Genomic DNA, 20,773 nt, shown 5'->3' on the forward strand with positions numbered 1-20,773 from the left:
TTTTGGCAGTTAACTGGATGTAAGAGTTTCACATACTTTTCTGCCTGTGCTAGCTCTGACTGCAGTTCCTTAGATCTCAGCCTCCTAAGTATTACAGATGTGAGCCACTGGTGCCTAGCTTTGTTATTTATTTCATTTTATTTTATTTTTTTCGGTCACAGGGCTTGAACTCTGGGGCAGGCCACTGTCCCTGAGCTCTTCAGCTCAAGGCTAATGCTCTACCACTTGAGCCACAGTACCACTTCCAGTTTTCTGGTGGTTAATTGGAGATAAGAGTTTCATGGACTCTCCTGCCTGGGCTGCCTTTGAACTATGATCCTCAAATTTCAGCCTCCTGAGTAGCTAAGATTACAGAAGTGAGTCACCAGTGCCTGGCACATAGTTCATATTTAAATATAGTATATATTGCATACAATGACTCCATTTGCTCACCATTCTTCCTCCCATTCCTGGGCCCACCCCCCCTACAGAAAATTCTTAAGAACTGTCAAAACAGCTGGTGTGGTGACACATGCCTAGAGACCCAGACATCTGGGAGTTTGAGGCAGGAGAATCACCATTTCAAGGCCAGTTTGAGCAATAGAGAACACAGAAAAACTGCCAAACTAAATGAAGGTAAAGAAAGAAAATCAAATAGTTGAAATTAGATGTCAAATGTACAGAAAAAATAAGGAAAATTAAAAAGCAGCTATTTCTAGGTTTGTTTTTCTTTCTTTAAGTATACCTATTACATGAATTAAATGAATGAATCTTAAAGGAAAATATAAGAAAAATACTAACCATGTTAAGCACTATTATGGAAATGTAAACAAAGGCTTTTTAAAAATAAGTCCAATGGGCTGGGAATATGGCCTAGTGGCAAGAGTGCTAGCCTTGAGCAAAAAAGAAGCCAGGGACAGTGCTCAGGCCCTGAGTTCACCGCCTAGGACTGGCCAAAAAATAAATAAAAATAAGTCCAAGAAAAAAAAAGTACTTTTCTTTTGTCCTTTTTTTGGGGGGTGGGGGGGGTGGGACTGGAGTTTGAACTTACACACTCAAAGCTTGTTAGCAGTGTTCCACCATTTGAGCCACTCCCAACCTTTTTGGTTTCATTATTCTTCCAGTATAGTCTTGCTTTTTACCCTGAGTTGGCCTGAACTACAATTCTGTCTATCCTTTCCATGCAGTTGGGATGACAGGTTATCATCTAAGCTTTATTGGTTGAGATGGATGGGGTCTGTCAAACTTTTTGCCTGGGGGTAGATTTGAACTATAAACCTCCTGACCTCTACCTCCTTAGTTGTTAGAATTATAGGCATGAGCCATCACGCCTGCATTTTTGTTGTTTTAAGTCAGAGTCTTGCCATATATCCCAGACTGGTCCTGAACTCAATATGTAGCCTAGGTTAACCAATAACTCAGAATCCTCCTACCCCAGCCTCTTGAGTACTAGAATTACATGCCTATACCAAAGACCATTGCTTAGCACAGTTTCTATCAAGTTGTAAGAATTCAGGGGGTTGGGAATATGGCCTAGTGGTAAAGTGCTCATCTCATATACATTAAGCCCTGGGTTCGATTCCTCAGCACCACATATATAGAGAAAAGGCCAGAACTGGCACTGTGGCTCAAGTGATAGAGTGCTAGCCTTGAGCAAAAAGAAGCCAGGGACAGTGCTCAGGCCCTGAGTTCAAGTCCCAGGACTGGCAACAAAACAAACAAAACAAAAAGAATTCAGTAACTGTCCAGCTACCAGTGGCTCATGCCTCTAATCTTAGCTACTTAGAAGGTTGAGGCAGCCCAGGCAGACAAATCCTCAAGACTTCTATGGCCAAAAAGCCAGCACTGGAGGTGTGGCCTAAATGGTAGCATATTTGCTGTGAGTGAAAGATGAGTGAGTGATAGTGTGTGGCCCAGAGTTCAAGATCCAATACCAACAATAAAGTACCAGTATCCTGGTGATACATACCTGTAACCCCAGCAATTACAAGTCAGAGGAATAAAGACTGTGAGCTCAATGCTAGCCTGGGCTTTATAGCTAAAGAAATCTTGTCTCAAAAAAACAAAAAAGAAATTTAAATACCTAATGCTTCACAAGTTTGTGTGTCATCCCTGTGCAGGGGCCATGTTAATCGTCTCTGTATGATTCTATTTTTAGTAGATGTGCTGAAGTGAGCACACAAAAATTTTTTTTTTAAGGCAAAATAAGGGTTGGGAATGTGGCTTAGTGGTAGAGTGCATGAAGCCCTGGGTTTAATTCCTGAGTACCACATAAACAGAAAAAGCCAGAAGTGGTGCTGTAGCTCAAGTGGTAGAGTGCCCAGGCCCTGAGTTCAAGTTCCAGGACTGGAAAAAGAAAAAAAAAAGGCAAAATAATACATGTATTTTTCTCCATAATGCTTGTAAACTTTGTGAAAAAGCAAAAGAAGATATACATTTGATCTAAGCTGACTACAGCAAATTAATAACATGTTGGAACTGAGATATAGAAGGCTAGAAATTATTACATACATACATCATCTCAGAGATATGTTAGGCGTTGAAATGAACACAATAGAGCTAAACCAACGAACCACTAAGCTTCATTACAGTAACCACCTATAGACTTTATTCAACTTACCTCACACAACATTCCACTGCACGAAACCAGTGAAGCATCTCATCATGAAGAGTACACAACTGAAGGCAAGACAGAAATACTTTTTCAGCATCACTGTACCAACCTGCATCTGAAAGAAAGCCACCTGAACAAGAAAAAACAGTAACTTTAGATAATTTAGCCTATCTGAAAATCAAAATGACATGCCTTATAGTGACAATAATCTAAATTAAAACCAAATCACCCCATAATAGTAATGCCTTGTGCTTATTAGATAAAAATATACCATGCCAGGGGGTACAGTTCAGCGGCAAAGCATGTATGTAGCAGGTGCCAGGCCCCAAGATTGCTCAGCACCAAAAACACAGAAATTACTTGTGGTTTATAAAAAGGTTTGAACTAGGGGAATTAGGATCAAATATGAAGTCATAAATAAGACCTTAAGAGTTTTAACCCTCTAAGTATTCTAGTTGGCCTAAGAGTTGACATTTTCTAGCTAATAAATTCTAATTACTCTAGTATTTTCATTTTGTAGAGTACATATAGCTTCAATCTTCTCAAGTTTTATTGCAAAGAAGAGGCTGAAATGTGAATAAAACATAGTGTAACAGCACATCACAGGATACAAAGGGAGAGTGATGCTTACTCACTAGAGGTTTGGGCTTAAATTCAGGGCCTGGGTACTTAAGCCACCTTCTACTTCCAGTTTGGGGTAGTTAATTGGAAATAAAGAGCCTCACAGACTTACCTGCCCTGGCTTGGAACTGCAATCCTCAGATCTAAGGCTCTTGAACAGCTAGGATTATACCCTGGTGCCCAGGGTACCTCCAGTTCTTTGTACTAGTTATATTTTAGATGGTCTCACTTCCTGTCCAGGGACTGTTCTAGGATTCTAACTAGGAGACTAAATAATGATATACCTACACTAAGCAACTTTCTACTTACCATTCCAAATCAAATCTACCCTTTTAGACTCTCGTTTTATGACAGAGATGCAATGACTCTGCAAACCATATTTCTCCTTTGCTAGTTATGTTGTTAACCTCTGCCAATCAGAATAGACTGGGAAACAAAGGATATTCCTTCTGGTTGTTGACAGGAATACCCAGAGGGTATGTTTCTTTACTGGAGCAGTGGCAGTTCATTCTAGTAAGTAGAAGTCAATTCCAGTTGCAGTTTTCTAACACTTGTAAAACCAGTTTGACAGAACTCTGGGAGCAACATCAGCAAAGCTAGCCAATTGCTAGCTTTTCATGGACTCTTTTCAGAGCTTGGAGGTACTGGTTAACTTATCAAGTTTCTCTATTATTATCTTTTCTTTTTGGTAAAAGTGTGCTAGTACCAAAGCTTGAACCCAAGAACTCATGCTCTTATTCAGTTTTCTTTTTTTTTTTTTGGCCAGTCCTGGGCCTTGGACTCAGGGCCTGAGCACTGTCCCTGGCTTCTTCCCGCTCAAGGCTAGCACTCTGCCACTTGAGCCACAGCGCCGCTTCTGGCCGTTTTCTGTATATGTGGTGCTGGGGAATCGATCCTAGAGCCTCGTGTATCTGAGGCAGGCACTCTTGCCACTAGGCTATATCCCCAGCCCCTTATTCAGTTTTCTTTCTCACAGCTAGTGCTCTACCACTTGAGCAATGCTTTCAATCAGATTTTTACTAGCTAATTGAAGATGGAGTCTCTTTTCTGCCTAGGGCTGGTTTCAAAGTGCAGGTGTGAGCCACTAGCACCTGACTCAAACTTCTAAATTTTAATAATTCTAATCTCTTCCCTTCTTCAAGTGCTCTAACATTTCTTGGAGTTGATATTGTTGATTTAAAGCAGTGTCCCCTTTTGCCCTTTCCAGTATTCTAACACTTGGATAAAAGCTTGTTATATTAAATAGTTCTATCTCTACAACATCAATGGACCGTAAAGACATTATGCTTAATGAAACAAGCTAGTACAAAGACCTCTTCTGAATTTACTTATATAAAATGCCTAGAACAGGTGAATCTATGGAAACACAAGGCAATGATAATAATTCTAAATCTTGTAGTGTTTATAAAGCAAGCTGTACTGCATATATCTAACGCTTTTAAAAATGTGTGTGTTCTAGCATGAGGCCTTTAATCAGGGCCTGGGCACTGTCCTTGAGCTTTGTTACTTAAGGCTGATGTTCTACCACTTGAGCCACAGTTCCACTTCTGGTGTTTAAGTGGCTAACTGGAGATGTCTTGCGGACTTTTCTACCTGGGCTGGCTTCAAACTGCAATCCTCAGTTCCCAGCCTCCTGAGTAGCTATGATTATAGGCCTGAGCTACAGACATCCAGCAAGTTTTGTGGGTTTTTGGGTTTTTTTGCCAGTCCTGGGGCTTGGACTCAGGGCCTGAGCACTGTCCCTGGCTTCTTTTTGCTCAAGGCTAGCACTCTGCCACTTGAGCAAGAGCGCCACTTCTGGCCGTTTTCTGTATATGTGGTGCTGGGGAATTGAACCCAGGGCTTCATGTATACGACGTAAGTACTCTTTGCCACTAGGCCATATCCCCAGCCCCTTGTGGGTTTTTTTTTTGTTTTGTTTTTGTGTGGATAGTGGAGCTTGAAGTCAGGCCCTGGTGCTATTTCTGAGCTCTTTTCCTCAAGGCAAGCACTCTACTACTTTGCCCCACAGTGCCACTTCTGGTTTTTGAGGGATTAATTGGAGATAAGAGATCCATGGACTTTCCTGCCCCAGCTGGCTTTGAACAGCGGTCCTCAGATCTCAGCCCCCGGAGTAGCTCGAATTACAGGTATGAGCCACCAGCTGGCCTTATGGCTGTTACTTTAAAAGAATTATTTCTACTGCTGTTTCTTTCTAGTATCAAGTTTCTTCATTCTCTGGATAATTTTAGGATTAATACTAATAATGTGAGTGTGCAAGGAGTTGGTCCTATCTCAAAGATACCTAATTCATTATGAGCCCAACTGATATAATGTATGTGGAAATGACAGAATATCTAATGAACACTACTAGCTTTTCTGTCTTTCATATCCCTGGATAGTAAATTTCCCCAATACAAATTTTTAAATGGCAATTTAGAGTTAAAGAGATGTCATCATTAATATTAATCAAGATCACAAAACATTACTGTCAGAGGTATTCTTTGGACAACTCCTTATTGCAATTTATATTTCATGAGAGTAATAAAGATAAATTCAGAGTCTGGGCTGGGAATGTGGCTTAGTGGTAATGCTTGCCTAGCATGCATGAAGCCCTGGGTTCGATTCCTCAGTACCAGATACATAGAAAAGACCAGAAGTGGCACTGTGACTCAATTGGTAGAGTGCTAGCCTTAAGCAAAAGCAGCTCAGGGACAGTGCCCAGGCTATGAGTTAAAGTCTCAGGAAGGCAAAAAAGAAAAAGAAAAAAAGAAATCCAGAGAGTTCTTGCTTAGAAATGTTCTAAATGTTCCTTTAAGTCTGAAATAATCATGAGCATTTATTGACAAAAAACATGTGCATGTGCATATACATGCACACATTAATTCAAAAAGTGAAAAACAAAGATGGTTTGTAGTGCTAAAACATTTCAGTATCCTGGTAGTAATAGCACTAAAGAGTCTACACTGAATCAATGGCATAGAAACACCCACACAAATGAGTGCATGTAAAAACTGATGACAACTCATAAGGTCTGTAGTCTAGTTTAAAATACCAATGATGATTTCCTTGTTTTGATATTGCCCTACAATTACATGAGATGTCATCATGGGTAGAAGCTGGAAGCACAGTTCAAAGAATTTTAGGTATTCCTTAGCCATTTCCTCTGACTAGAATCATTTCAAAATAAAATAAAAATGTAAAGAAGGCACAACTTTTATAAGACAACTACCTGAAGTGTACTTATTTATATGTATTGTGAAAACAATATAAAATGTTATACAAATATTTAACCACATTTTTCTGTATGTGTCGCATACAAAACTTCCCAAATTTTTTATTTTTTGGGGGGGGGGGTCACCCGCAGGGCTTGAACTCAGGACCTGGGCACTGTTCCTGAGCTCTTTTTACTAAAGGTTAGTGTTCTACCACTTGGAGCCACAGTGTCACTTCCAGTTTTCTGGTGATTGACTGGAGATAAGAATCTCATGGACTTTCCTGCCTGGCCTGGCTTTGAACCATGATTTTCAGATCTCAGCCTCCTGAGTAGCTAGGATTACAGGTATGAGCCACCAGTGCTTGGCTCCAATATGTTTTTACATTTATGTTTTCACTATCCTTACAACATCTTCATGAAAAAATATAGAACAACCTTCATACCAGAGATGGGTAAACAAAGATGGCCTAAAGAAGGTTAAGTTCCATGCCACAGCATATAGTAAGCACATGTAAGAATTTGGTGGCAGCATGAGATGGTAGAAAGATATGTGCTTCAGAATCAGATGCAAGTTTCTAAGCTAGCTCACTACTTGATATGTGACTTGATCCAGTTACTCAAGTTTTCAGAGTCTCATTTCCTCATATGTAAAATACTATCAGTTCACTGGAATGCTGTGAGGATTTAAGAAGATACTATTTAAATACCTAGTGTGGTGCTTGACCCAGAGTTAAGGTTCAATAAAACACATCTAGTTATTCTGGTTGTTTCTTTGTAACTTTTCTATGTAGATGTTGGGAAACTTGGAGGAATTTTTTTTGTTAGCAAGTTAACTTTGACTCCATCACAGAATAAAATCTTATTTTACCATTTCTTACCTAAAACAAAGCCAACCTGAATGGCTTTTTCCTTTACTGCAGCATCTGATTCTGCTATGTAAGAGCACCTTCTACTGAATGAGTAGGCCAAGACTGAAGCCACTTTAACACCATGATCCATCAAAGCCTGAAAACAATGATGAAGCAAATGTCTGAAAGAGAAGGAAAGGTTATTTTACAGAGGTAACTTATTTTTGTTCTTTTAGTGCGCTAGCTGCCCCCTAACCGGTGGGTGGGGTGGGGAGGGTGAGGGTGTTTGCAGTGGGATATGCTAGATTGTTCTGGGGAAAGTGGAAGTCCTTCAAGATCTAAGTGGAATGGGCCTTGGGAGCTCACACTTATATAGAGCAGTCAGAGATTTTGGCAGGCACTGGCACAGGTACTCGTCATTGTCCCATACAGTATTTATTGCTAAATTAATGTACAGGAGGAAGGGTACTAGCCTCCCAGTTATTTGTTGCTACACATAGTATATGTGTTATAAGGTTTTGTTTGCTTTGTGTATGATGAAGAAATACCTTTTTAATAAGAGAAAAAAAGATTAAAGAATCAATTGATAACCAGACACCAATAGCTCGCACCTGTAATCCTGGCTACTCAGGAGGCTGAGATCTGAGGATCCCAGTTGAAAACGAGTTCAGGCAGATAAATCTGTAAGACATTTATCTCAAACTAACCAGCAAAAGGCCAGAAGTGGAGGTATGGCTCAAATAGAAGAGATACAGCCTTGAACTTTCAAAACGCCTAGCAAGAACTTGAGGTCTTGAGTTCAAGTCCTAGAACCAATACCAAAAAAATAATAATTCAATAATAAAAATACAACCCAATTACAACTAGGTAATGTATATGAATGGATCATTTTCTAAAGATATATTTTTGGACATCAGTGGTTTATGCCTATAATCCTAAGAGGCTGAGATCTAAGGATCATAGTTCCAAGTGAGCACAGGCAGGAATGTCTGTGAAACTGTTTTCTGATCGGTCATGGGGGCTTGCTGGGCCTGGGCATTGTCCCAGAGGTCTTTTGCTCAAGATTAGCACTTTACTACTTTGAGCCAAAGTACCACTTCCGGTTTTCTAGTGGTTACTTGGAGATAGGAGTCTCACAGACTTTCCTGCCTAGAATGGCTTTGAACTGTGATCCTCAGATCTCAGCCTCTTGAGTAGCTAGAATTACATGCATAAACCACCCAGCACCTGGCTTTTATGAGATTCTTGAGGGTTGTTTTTTTTTTTTTTTTTTTTTTGCCAGTCCTGGGGCTTGAACTCAAGGGCCTGACCACTGTCCCTGGCTTCCTTTTGCTCAAGGCTAGCATTCTACCACTTGAGCCACTTCTGGCTTTTTCTATATATGTGGTGCTGAGGAATCGAACCCAGGGCTTCATGTATATGAGGCGAGCACTTTACCACTAGGTCATACATACTCCCAGCCCTTTTATAAGACTCTTATCTCCAATTAACCACCAAAAAAGCTGGAATTGGTTCTGTGGCCCAAATGATAGAGTGCTAGTCTTGAGGAAAAAAAGCTCAGGGGACAGCACCTAAACCCTGAGTTCAAGCCCTAATACTAGGCACCAAAAAAAAAAAAAAAAAAAAGGTAATCTCTCAACAACCAACAAACACAAGATGTTTAATATCATTAGTGAGTAATTATAAATTTAAATTACAATCACAGTGAATTATCACTTCATAGCCAACAGAACTTTTTAAGTACAGGTAGCAAAATAAATAAATAAATAAATAGAAAAATTAAAAAATGCATAGGCAAGATGTAAAAAAGCTGAACCCTTACACACTGTTGACAGGAATGTAAAATATACCTGCTGTGAAAAAATGCAACAGTTGCTCAAAAAAGGTAAACATGAGGTCACCCACCCTGTGTATATACCCTAGACACATAATTAAGAGAATTAAGAGTATGTCCATACAAAAAGGCAAAACAGTAGTTGCAGAGAATGAGGGTGGGGAATGAGTTATTTATTATTTAATGACTACAGTGGTTTTTGTCTGAGATGGTAAAAACACTGTGGAAATGCAGTGTTGATGTAAATAAATTTAATGTCACTGGCTTATATGCTTAAGAGGGGTAAATTTAGGTTGTAACTGGTGGCTCATACCTGTAATCCTAGCTCCTCTGGGGGCTAAGATCTGAGGATGCCAGTTCAAAGCCAGCCAGGGTAGGAAAGTCCATGAGACTCTTTTCTTGTTGTTGTTGGTTATGGAACTTGAACTCAGGGCCTAGGTGCTGTCCCTGAGCTCTTTTGCTCAAGTCTATCACTCTACCACTTTGAGCCACAGCTCCACTTCCAGTTTTGGAGGGGTTAACTGGAGATAAGAGTCTCACAGGGACCTTTTAAGGTTGCCTTTGAACCACAATCCTCAGATCTCAGCCTTCTGAGTAGCTAGGATTATAGGGGTGAGCTGCTGGCATCTGGCTTTTGTGAGACTCTTATCTCCAATTAACTACCAAAAAGCCAGAGGTGGAGCTGCGGCTCAACTGGAGCTACAGTAGAGCCCTAGTGTTGAGCACAAAAACTCAGGAACAGCACGGCCCTGATCAGAACCAATACCAAAAAAAGGGGCACAGGGGACAAAATTTAGTATGATCTATATATATATCTACATTTTTGTCACTTTTTTTTTTTTTGGTGCTTTACCATTTGTATCATTGCCAGCCCACTTTACCACAAGTATTTATTTTTTCTTTAAAGAATCTATTACCAAGTACCATGATGCCCAATTGTACTACTACCAACTCAAGAGGCTGAAGCAGCAGGACTGAGTCAAATAGTTTCGGGCAACACACAACACACACACACACACATTTACCTTTTATCCAAAGCTCTCAGTACTTTAGCAAAAACTTCCAATTCACAAAATTCACTGCCCAGTTGACATAAGCGCCCCTGTTGGTAAAGCTGAAATAAAAAAAAGAAACATTAATAAAATGCTTAAATTTAATTTTAACTTCCACTTTACAAAATAATTTGCTTAAAAATCATACAATTGGGGGTGGGAAATGTGGCTTAGTGGTAGAGTGCTTGCCTAGCATGCATGAAGCCCTGGGTTTGATTCCTCAGTACCATGTAACAGTGGTGCTGTGGCTCAAGTGGTAGAGCACTAGCCTTGAGCACAGAGAGGCTCAGGGACCAGTGCCTGGGCGCTGAGTTCAAGTCACAGGACCAGCCAAAAATAAACAAACAATTAAAAAATCCCACATAATTAGGAAAGAACAAAGGAAGAACTTAATTCCAATCTTCTTATCTTTTTTTTTTTTTTTTTTAAATTTGAGACAAGGTCTCAATAAGTAGCCAAAGATGGCCTCAAACTCAGCCTGAACTACATAGTGAGTTTCAGGCCACTATATTTTGTTTGAGGAAAAAAAAACAACAAACGACTTCTATAAAATGCCATCACACCAACATGCACATATACACAAACTATACAAACACAAGGAAACTTACGCATCTCGTTTTGTTTGGAAATCTTTGTGAGTCATTAAATAGTAAAAAAAAAAAAAAAAAAAAAAGTTCACATGAAGAGTAAACACATGCTCAAAAAGTTGTTGTAGTAGTGAGGGGCTGCGAATGTGGCTTAGTGGTAGAGTGCTTGCCTAGCATGCATGAATCCCTGGGTTTGATTTCTCAGAGGTGGGCTCTGTGGCTCAAACGGTAGAGTGCTAGCCTTGAGCAAAAAGAAGCTAGGGACAGTGCTCAGGCCCTGAGTTTGAGCCCCAGGACTGGCAAGAACTAAATAAAACTAAATAGTAATGTAATTTCATTCTGTTTTTTTTTTTTTTTGCCAGTCCTGGGGCTCGGACTCAGGGCCTGAGCACTGTCCCTGGCTTCTTTTTGCTCAAGGCTAGCACTCTGCCACTTGAGCCACAGCGCCACTTCTGGCCATTTTCTGTATATGTGGTGCTGGGGAATCGAACCCAGGGCTTCATGTATATGAAGCAGGCACTCTTGCCACTAGGCCATATCCCCAGCCCCTCATTCTGTTTTTATATTGTATACCTATGTTACATATGCATACACATAAAAATCTGAAATGACTGCCAATAATAAAATGTTCTTATCTATGGAATAGGATTGTCTCAAGTTTTTCACGTGTCATCATCACCTTTCACATTAATGACTACAAAAGTTTGGCAGAACTGGTTTCTCCAATTATCACCCTTGCTTGTCACACTTTAATCTACTGCCAGAATAAGCTTTTTTTTTTTTTATTGTTTTGAGGGGCTGGTACCAGGGCTTAAACTTAAGCTTTGAGCTCTTGTCACGTGTCTAGTTCAGCATTTTGCTGGTTAACTACAGATGAGGTCTTGGATACTTTCGTGCCTGGCCTGGCTTCAAACCTTCATCATCGGGGCTGGGAATATGGCCTAGTGGCAAGAGTGCTTGACTTGCATACATGAAGCCCTGGGTTCGATTCCTCAGCACCACATATAAAGAAAAAGCCAGAAGTGGCGCTATGGCTCAAGTGGCAGAGTACTAGCCTTGAGCAGAAAGAAACCAAAGACAGTGCTCAGGCCCCGAGTTCTAGCCCCAGAACTAGCAAAAAACAACAACAACCAAAAAAACCACAAAAAACCCTAACTGTGCTATCTTCATAGTAATGAAGTAATTTCAACATCTCTTAGACCATTTGTATTTTCTACATAACTACAATGAATAAAATTTTAAGCATGGACTTATACAAGCTATTTTACTCCTGCAGCAGTTATTTCATAATTTAAAATGTTATTTTTCTTCCCATTATATCTATGGCTGTTTTCCTCCCTTTCTCATTCCTGATTTGAAGAATGTGAGTTTCTACTTTTTTCTTGATTTGGCTACCTAGTGATTTAACTGATCAGCTGACTTAACCAACATTTCTCTTTAAAAAACCATTTGGGCTTATTTCTCATTTGTGCCAGTAATTTTTTTTTTTTTTAAATATCAGTGTTTAGGCTACTTCTTTCTTTTTTTTTTTTTTTTGTCGGTCATGGGGCTTGAACTCTGGGCCTGGGCACTGTCCCTGAGCTCTTCAGCTCAAGGGTAGCACTCTACCACTTGGGCTACAGCACCACTTCCTAAGCTACTCCTTTCTTTGTACAATTTTATATCTCAAACAGCTCATCCTCCTGTGCTAGGGAGATCATACCAAGGCCCTCTGCCAGACTACACATGCACTCTACAACTAACCTACACACTCAACCCCAATACATCTTTCGTTTTTTTCCTGTGGTCTTGGGGCTTCATCTCAGGCCATGGACAGTGTCTCTGAGCTTTGTCCGGTCTAACATTTTGAGCCAAAGCTCCACTTCCAGTTTTCTAGGAGTTAATTGGAGAGAAGTCTCTCACAAACTTTGCTACCCAGGCTAGCTTTGAACCCGTGGTCCTCAGATCTCAGCCTCCTGTGTAGCTAGGATTACAGGTGTGAGCCATATTCTTTAGAAATTTCTTTTACTGTCAGGTGCCAGTGGCTCAAGCTTGTAAGCCTCTCAGAGGAGGCTGAGATCAAAGCCAGCTTGGGCTGTGAAATTCTTATCTCCAGTTAACCACCAGAAAACTATTAATGGCACCGTGGCTCAAGTGGTAGAGAGCTATCCTTGAGCTGAAGAGCTCAGGAACAGTGCCTACACCCAGAGTTCAAGCCCCACAACCGACCCCCCCCAAATTATTTTACTTTTTTCTCTCTTTTTGAGATATTGGGATTAAATTCAGACTCCCACTTGCTAAGCAGGAGATCTACCAGTTCAGCCATTTTTGTCAGCCTCTTTTTGCACTGTTTTCAAAATAGTGTCTTCTCACTTATGCCTGGGCCACCCAGGATTAGACAGAGTTCTAGGACTATAGGTATGAGTCACCGGCACCAGGCTTCTTTTTCTTTCTTTTTCTTTTTTTTTGCCAGTCATCAGGTTTGAGCTCAGGGTCTAGGCACTGTCCCTGAGGCTTCTCTTTGCTCAAGGTTAGCACTCTACCAACATGAGCCACAGCGCCATTTCCAACTTTTTCTGTTAATGTGGTACTAAAGAATCAAACCCAGGGCTTTATGCATCCTAGGCAAACACTCTACCACTGAGCCACATTCCCAGCCACTAGGCTTCTTTAAAATATAGTAGTAATATTTTTTTTTCTGCTAAGGAAAACAATATAGTCAGAAAAACTCAAGTATTAGAAAGAAAATTTTAAGGTCTACCAACCAAAACCTGCCTCCAGTAATGGCTACTACAGAGATGGACAAAACAGTAAGCAGCATTAAGACAAGGTATAAGTCCTGTCTCTAATAAAGGAAATAAATACTCATTGATGAATTATGATCTTAAATCACCCAAAGAGGATCTCCTTTTATAGTAGCCAAATCAATGAAGCCAATGAAGCCAAAGGTTTACTAGAAGGTCAAGTTGAAAAATGAAATAAAGGGGGGCTAGGAATATGGCCTAGTGGTAAAATGCTCACCTCATATACATGAAGTCCTGGGTTCAATTCCTCAGCACCACATATATAGAAAAAGCCAGAAGTGAAGCTGTGGTGCAAGTGGTATAGTACTAGCCTTAAGCAAAAAGAAGCCAGGGGCAGTGCTCAGGTCTGGAGTCCAAGCCCCAGGACTGGCAAAAACAGAAAACAAAATAACAAAAACAAAATGAAGGGCTAGGAATGTGGCTTCGTGGTAGAACACTTGCCTAGGATGCATGAAGCCCTGGGTTCGATTCCTCACCCCCATATAAACAGAAAAGGCCAGAAGTGGTACTGTGGCAGAGTGCTAGCCTTGAACAAAAAGAAGCCACAAATAGCACCCAGGCCCTGAGTTCAAACCCCAGGACTGGCAAAAAAAAAAAAAAAAAAAAAACATACGATAAATTTTAACTTTTTATAATAAAATGCCCCGGGGCTGTGATTTTAAAAAATTATTCAGCATGGCTTTTTTTTTTTTCTCCCCGTTTTTTTGCCAGTCCTGGAGCTTGAACTCAGGGCATGGGTAATGTCCTTGAGCTTCTTTTGCTCAAGGCTAACACTACCACTTGAGCCACAGCACCACTTCCCGATTTATGTAGTACTGAGAAATCAAACCCAGGGCTTCATGCATGCTAGTCAAGCATTCTACCACTAAGCCCATTCCTAGCCCAAGCATTTTTTTTGCATGCTTTTCACATTTAGATCAGCAATACATCTGGAATTGACTTTAGTACAGAGTGTGAGGTAAGACCAAGATATTTTTTCCCTCATACAGATATCTTAGATATCTAACTGACCAACACCATTTATTTGACTTGCCTTTCTCAACACTGTTCTATTTTAGCTTTGTATCATGAACACTTGACAGTTTACCTCTCAGCTCTCAGTCTTTTTCTGGGCTGCAATGTTCCATTGACCTCTTTGCCTTATTAATGTGCCAATACTGTATTATCATAATACTCTTAGGTATTCAACAACATAAATTCTACAGACTTTTTTTTTCTTCTTCATGCTTGCTTTGGTCTGATACTACATTTTGGTTGTGCATCCTTTGATGTTTATTAGCCAGTCATTCCTATTTTCTCTTACTGCCTGTTACAGAAGTTGAGGGCTATTCAGGTCTTTTGGACTTGAGCTAGTTGCCTTTTTCATACTGATTTATATTAGATCTTTCTGTATTACAAAGCCATTTGCACTGTCTTCATAAAATGTTTTCTTCCTATTTTTTAAATACTACAAAGTAAATCCATTTTCACCTCTTGGTTTTTTTGGTTATAAAAGCCTTCCCAATTCCAAGAAGGTTTCATAATTCTGGCAGAAAAGTCTTCACCTTTAATGCATTTTTGTTTATATTTATAAATTATAAATTACCTTAAAATAATTACAGAAGAAATTTCAGTCATATCTCACTGTGAAATATTGACCTAATTAACATTTTTAAAGTTCCACAAGTATTTGTTTTAGTATAACAGTGTTAAAGTAGGGAGAAATAGAAAAAGTAAAGAAAAACATTTCCTGCTGGAAATGGGAATGATAGACTCTTCACTAATAATTTATTCTACAAGTTTTAGGATCTCAATAGTCATATTTAAATATTTAACTTAGATTCATTTTATGTTATTATTTGTTATGATCTGTTTCCCCAAAACGCCAGCTATTCGAGGAATTAAAATATTTTCCACTGTTCCATAACTTTATGATAAAATGTTAAATATTATTTGGCTTTTCTTTCTAGACTACTATGTTTAAGAGATGAACTTTTTTTTTTCTGCTGGTCCTGGGCTTGAACTCAGGGCCTAAGCACTGTCCCAGGCTTCTTTTTGCTCAAGGCTTGCACTCTACCACTTGAGCCACCACACCACTTCTGGCTTTTTCTATATATGTAGTGCTGAGGAATCGAACCCAGGGCTTCATTTATGCGAGGCAAGCACTCTACCACTAGGCCATATTCCCAGCCCCTGTGTGTGTGTGTGTGTGTGTGTGTGTGTATTTTTTTTAAATAATTAAGTCCATCAGGCATTGGTACTGCACACCTGTAGTCCTAGGTACTCAAAAGGATCAGATCTTCAGGATTTTAATTCTAGGCTAGCCTGGTTCAGTAGACTCCATCTACAAAAATGACCACTAAAAAGCAAAGCTGGGCCAGGTACTGGTCGGTGGCTCATGCCTATAATCCTAGCTACTCAGGAGGCTGAAAACTGAGGATCGTGGTTTGAAGCCAGCCCGGGGAAGACTGTTATCTCAAATAAACTCTCAAAAAAATAAAAAAATTTTAAAAAAGAAGCCAGAAATGGCACTGTGGCTCAAGTGGCAGAGCACTTGTTTTGAGAAAAAGAAGATCAGGGACAGTGGCCAGGCCCAGAGTTCAAGCCCCAGAACTGGCAAAAAACAAACAAGCAAAAACAAACAAACAAACAAAAAGCAAAGCTGAAGAGGTAGCTCAAATATTGCATAGTAAGCATAAGTCCCTAAGTTCCTCAAACCTCAGTACCACCAAAAAGAAACAAAACAAAAAGAACAATTAGCTGGGCAAGGAAGTACATGCCTATAATTTTAATTATTTTAACTACTTGGGAGCCTAGACTGGAGAATTACCTGAGTCCAGAATTTAGGGCCAGCTAGAAAAACACAGCAAGACCTTGTCTCAAATAATAAAAACCAAGACAGTGATGGAAGAGTAAGACTGAGTGGAAGAAATTTGACAATGAAATTCCCTCTTTGTGTAATATAAGCTCATAAAATAAATAAAAACAAAGACTACTAACACAATAGGACATACTGCTAAAACTACCTAGCCAAAATTTAACACTATGGAAACTTTATAGCTAGTGGCTCTACCTGTAATCCTACCTACTAAGAAGGCAGAGATCTGAATGAAGATCATGGTTCAAAGCCAGCCTGGGCAGGAAAGTCCATAAGACTCCAATTAACCACCAGAAAAACCAGAAGTGGCACTGTGGCTCAAGTGGTAGAGTGCTAGCCTTGAGCTGAAGAGCTCTGGGACAGGGCCCAGGCCCAGAGCTCAAGCTCCACAAGTGACCAAAGGAAAAAAAAAAAAAAGCCCCCAAACCCCCCAGAAAAACAAACAAAAAAAAAGCCACCTAGTTCTTTCAATTGAATTTGTTCATTTCTATATCAAAATGGTTGAGCACCCTTGGGGGAAAACATTCAAAATCAAAACATTCTTTTATTTAACTACTTATCTACTGCCTGTCAGTTCTTTTACATAGTTTTAGTCAGGTACCGTTCTCATGTACCTCAGTAGCCATTTACAACTTTCCTACAAAAATATACCATCCCTAGGGCTGGGAATATGGCCTAATGGTAAAGAGCTCACCTCGTATACATGAAGCCCTGATTTCAATTCCCCAGCACCACATATATAGAAAATGGCCAGAAGTGGCGCTGTGGCTCAAGTGACAGAGAGCTAGCCTTGAGCAAAAAGAAGACAGGGACAGTGCTCAGGCCCTGAGTCCATGCCCCAGGAATGGCAACAAAAACAAAACAAATAAACAAAAAAATATACCATCCCTACTCCTTGCCCCTTACCCCAGCAGATCACGTCATCTCCTCATTTATGGTAACTATTCCTTACAAGCCTCCAAGAAAGCATTCTTTTCCCAACTCTAATTTATAAGTAATACTTTATGTACAGTGAAGAAGACAAAAAGGGAAAGAATTGTTAAATAATGTTTCTGCCCAGTCTCTGCTCCTTAGTTAACTTCTGCCCTAACTGGTATATTTAACCTCTCACTCTCTTTATTTCTTCTGACATTTGCCTAAAAATATATTCCAATGGCTTCCCTTATTAAGTCATATATGTGTGTGTTACTGGTTGTGGGGCTTGAACTCGCAGCCTGGGGCCTGTCCCTGGGCCTCTTTGTACTCAAGGCTGGCGCTCTACCACTTGAGCCATGGTGCCAGTTTGGGTTTTTGAGTGGGTAACTAGAAATAAGTCTCATGGGGACTTTTCTGCCTAGGCTGGCTTTGAGGCACAATCCTCAGATCTCAGCCTCCTGAGTAGGTAGGATTACAGGCATGAGCCACCAGTTCCCCCCATTAAGTAATTTCTTATTTAATTCATGGTTGTAGGGTTTGAACTCAGGGCCTAGGCACTGTCCCTGAGCTCTTTTGCTCAAAGCTAGCACTCTACCACTTGAGTCACAGCATCACTTCTGGTTTTCTGGTGGTTAATTGGAAGTAACAGTCTCACGGACTTTCCTGCCTGGGCTGGCTTCAACCATGATCTTCAGATCTCAGCATCCTGAGTTGCTAGGACTACAAGCATGAGCAAATGGCAGCTGGTGACTTCATATTTATTTTACAACTGTAGTCAACAACTTATCTCTCCTTTCCCTCTTTAGGGAGCAATCAACACTCCTACTTAGCCTCATTCATCCCCCAGCCTTCTCCTAATGAATTTTATGACTGTGTGCCTTCATCTGAAGGTATTGACCAAAATTAACATAGTAATACTAGCCTATACCAAACAAGAAGCCTGGGACATTTTGATCCCAAAAATAACTACAATTGTGTCTATAATGATGCTTACTAATGGAAATTAGTACTGTCAGAGAAATCTGATAATTTCTTTTTGATGAGTCTACAGTGGAGAAAATTAGAAATAAGACAGGGTAAATCTCAGAAATCTCTTACAAGTGGGGGAGGGGATGAGTACCTATGCTTATATGTATATTTAAAGAGCTTTAAAAGTAGTTATTTTAAGAGCTGAAACAGTGTTTAACTTTTTCCTTCTTGTATTTGTGCAAAGAGAAGTCCTGTCAAGCCCTGATGGCTTATGCCTGTAATCCTACTCAAGAGGCTGTCATCTGGAGGATCGAGGACGGTGGGGCAGAAAAATCCACTATAAATAACCAGCCAAAAAGCAGGCCTGAGGTGAGTCTAGTGTGGTAGAGCAGCGGCAGAGCAAGGAAGCTACTAAGCAAGAAGCAAGGCCCTGAGTCCTAAATCCCAGTACCACTCCCCTCCCACCCCAAAAAAGAGAGGTCAAAATTCATTACTTTCACCCTCTTTCTACAGGACTAATAAACTGTTCTAGGCCTGGCACTAGTGGCTCACACCTGAAATCCTAGCTATTCAAGAGGTTGATGAGACCTGAGATCATAATTCAAAGTCAGCTAGGTAGTAAAGTCTTTGAGACTCTTACCTCCAATTACCCCCAATTCCCCTAGTGAGGTGGTAGTTTTAGCCTTGACCAAAACAGCTCAGGGACAGCACCCAGCCCCTGAGTTCAAGCCACAGGGCTGGACAAAAAAAAAAGTTTCATATTTTTCTATAATAATTTACTACTGCAAATTACAAAATCTGTCTTAGCAAAAGGTATTTTGGAATATGAAGCTTGAAACTTGAAATAAATTACTTAACTTCCTCACCTGTAAACAGGGATGAATTCATAGTAACATAAAAGTTCTAGGGCACAGATCAAATACCTTCCTTCATCTTAGCACAGTGCCATATTTACAATAGATACAAAGCTACTAAGGAGTAAAAAGCACCAAAAAGAAGCAATGTCAAAACTGAATTACATGAGACAGAAAATGTGACAAAAGCACCATCTGTTCAGACTCCCTAATAATAATCTTTGAAGGAAGAAATTCAATTAGATGTGGAAGTTACTAAAAGATACTCAGTGTTTTGAGGGAATTCAAGTGGTAAAGGTACTGTTAAATTCCCAGTGATTTCCTCCAGAAAGTGTACAAGTTCACACATGATTTAATGAAATGTATAGAAATAGCACATACAAAGTTGCAGTTTTCCAAGTCAAGAAAGGAAAATTTAATATGCCCTTGGGGATTAATGTATCTTACTGCAAAAATTTTCCTTAGCTACATACAAAAGCAAATCAATGTATCAAAGAGATCTGTAAAGAATGGAAATTTTCCTTTAACTCGACAAAATAAATCTCCGAATGTTTAGGGGAAAAATAATTGCAATTGTTAGAATTGGTGCAAAGCAGCTGGATTTAGAATGCACCAGTCAGTTGCAAATTCTGAAAAAAATATTCAGAGGTTGGAGAAAGCAGGCAATCTTCCCAGTAAAACAACTGCCATAAAAACACTGGACATATAGAAGAACATACACATCTGTTAAATATCGGTTTACACTGTTCCAGCCAACTTACAAATCAAGAGGAAGTGTGTAAGACCTAAAAAAAAAAAATCCTCTTCTACTTCAGGTCACATTTTGCAAGGGTAGCTACTGCAGGCAGGAGTTATCCACGCTGATTCAAGGCAAGGAGAACTGAATAATAAATCCAGTGTTCACATTCATATGTGGAGGAGAGGAAAAGGGAGGCTCCGAGTCCATAAAATTCTCCATCTCTAAGGACACTTACCCTTGAAACTCCTTGGAGAGTGGTATGGAGACTTTCTGTTCAGATTTTTTTTTGGTGGGGGGGACGATTCAGGAATGCGGCAAGATTGCAACTTTCAAATACGTGTATGTAATTTTAAATTTTAGCTTATTTCTTTTAAGGAAATACCACCTCTTGGCAGTCTCATTAATTTTTTAAATGCCCCAATTTAACACCAAGTATAAACAACAACAAAAATCAAAGCTTTCAAGAATATGCAAATAAATCACAGATTTTTTTTTTAAATCTCTAACTCCCCAACGATTTGGGGAGAGAATAAGAAACGAAAGGAAGGAACACGAAGCCGGGAAAAGGGGGGTGGGGGTGGGGGTGGAATCAGCAAGATGGGAAAGGGGAGGAGGGGAGGGAGAGAGGCTAGAGCAAAAAGTCCAGCTGATAACTCAGAAGAGAAGGAGGAACACAGCCCAAAGATACAGATGAGAAGGACTGGGTGGGACAAGGGCGCTTTGGAGGAGTTTCCCCGCAAAAGGCCTACCCAAGGGGGAAAGGTGGGGGGAGCAACCGAGTAGCAGGGGGACGCCAAAAGGAGGCAAGACTCATCAGGAAGAAATGCCCAGGCCTCAAAGCTCAGGAGCCCGGGGATGTGGAAAGTAGGTGACACCGGCCACGACAGCAGACGCGTCCGAGGCGGGCTGATCTTGCTTCGGGGGT

At 40.2% G+C, this 20,773-nt stretch overlaps 1 protein-coding gene and 1 non-coding gene across 2 annotated transcripts in view; both read right to left on the reverse strand.

Moving 5' to 3' along the window:
* Window positions 1-20,773, reverse strand: part of Appbp2 (amyloid beta precursor protein binding protein 2) — a 45,790-nt gene that overhangs the window by 24,438 nt on the left and 579 nt on the right. Inside the window, exons 2-4 of the mRNA XM_048365216.1 lie at window positions 10,118-10,206; window positions 7,289-7,440; window positions 2,600-2,723 (exon numbers count right to left, since the gene is read on the reverse strand). Of these exons, the coding sequence (XP_048221173.1) occupies window positions 2,600-2,723; window positions 7,289-7,440; window positions 10,118-10,206 (365 nt within the window). The remainder of the gene's footprint in view (window positions 1-2,599; window positions 2,724-7,288; window positions 7,441-10,117; window positions 10,207-20,773) is intronic.
* Window positions 2,055-2,158, reverse strand: LOC125366660. The gene has a single exon (XR_007213946.1). It is a non-coding gene; the product is annotated as a U6 spliceosomal RNA (small nuclear RNA).

Source organism: Perognathus longimembris, chromosome 17 (assembly GCF_023159225.1).
Source record: "Perognathus longimembris pacificus isolate PPM17 chromosome 17, ASM2315922v1, whole genome shotgun sequence".
In the NCBI taxonomy this organism is placed as follows: domain Eukaryota; kingdom Metazoa; phylum Chordata; class Mammalia; order Rodentia; family Heteromyidae; genus Perognathus; species Perognathus longimembris.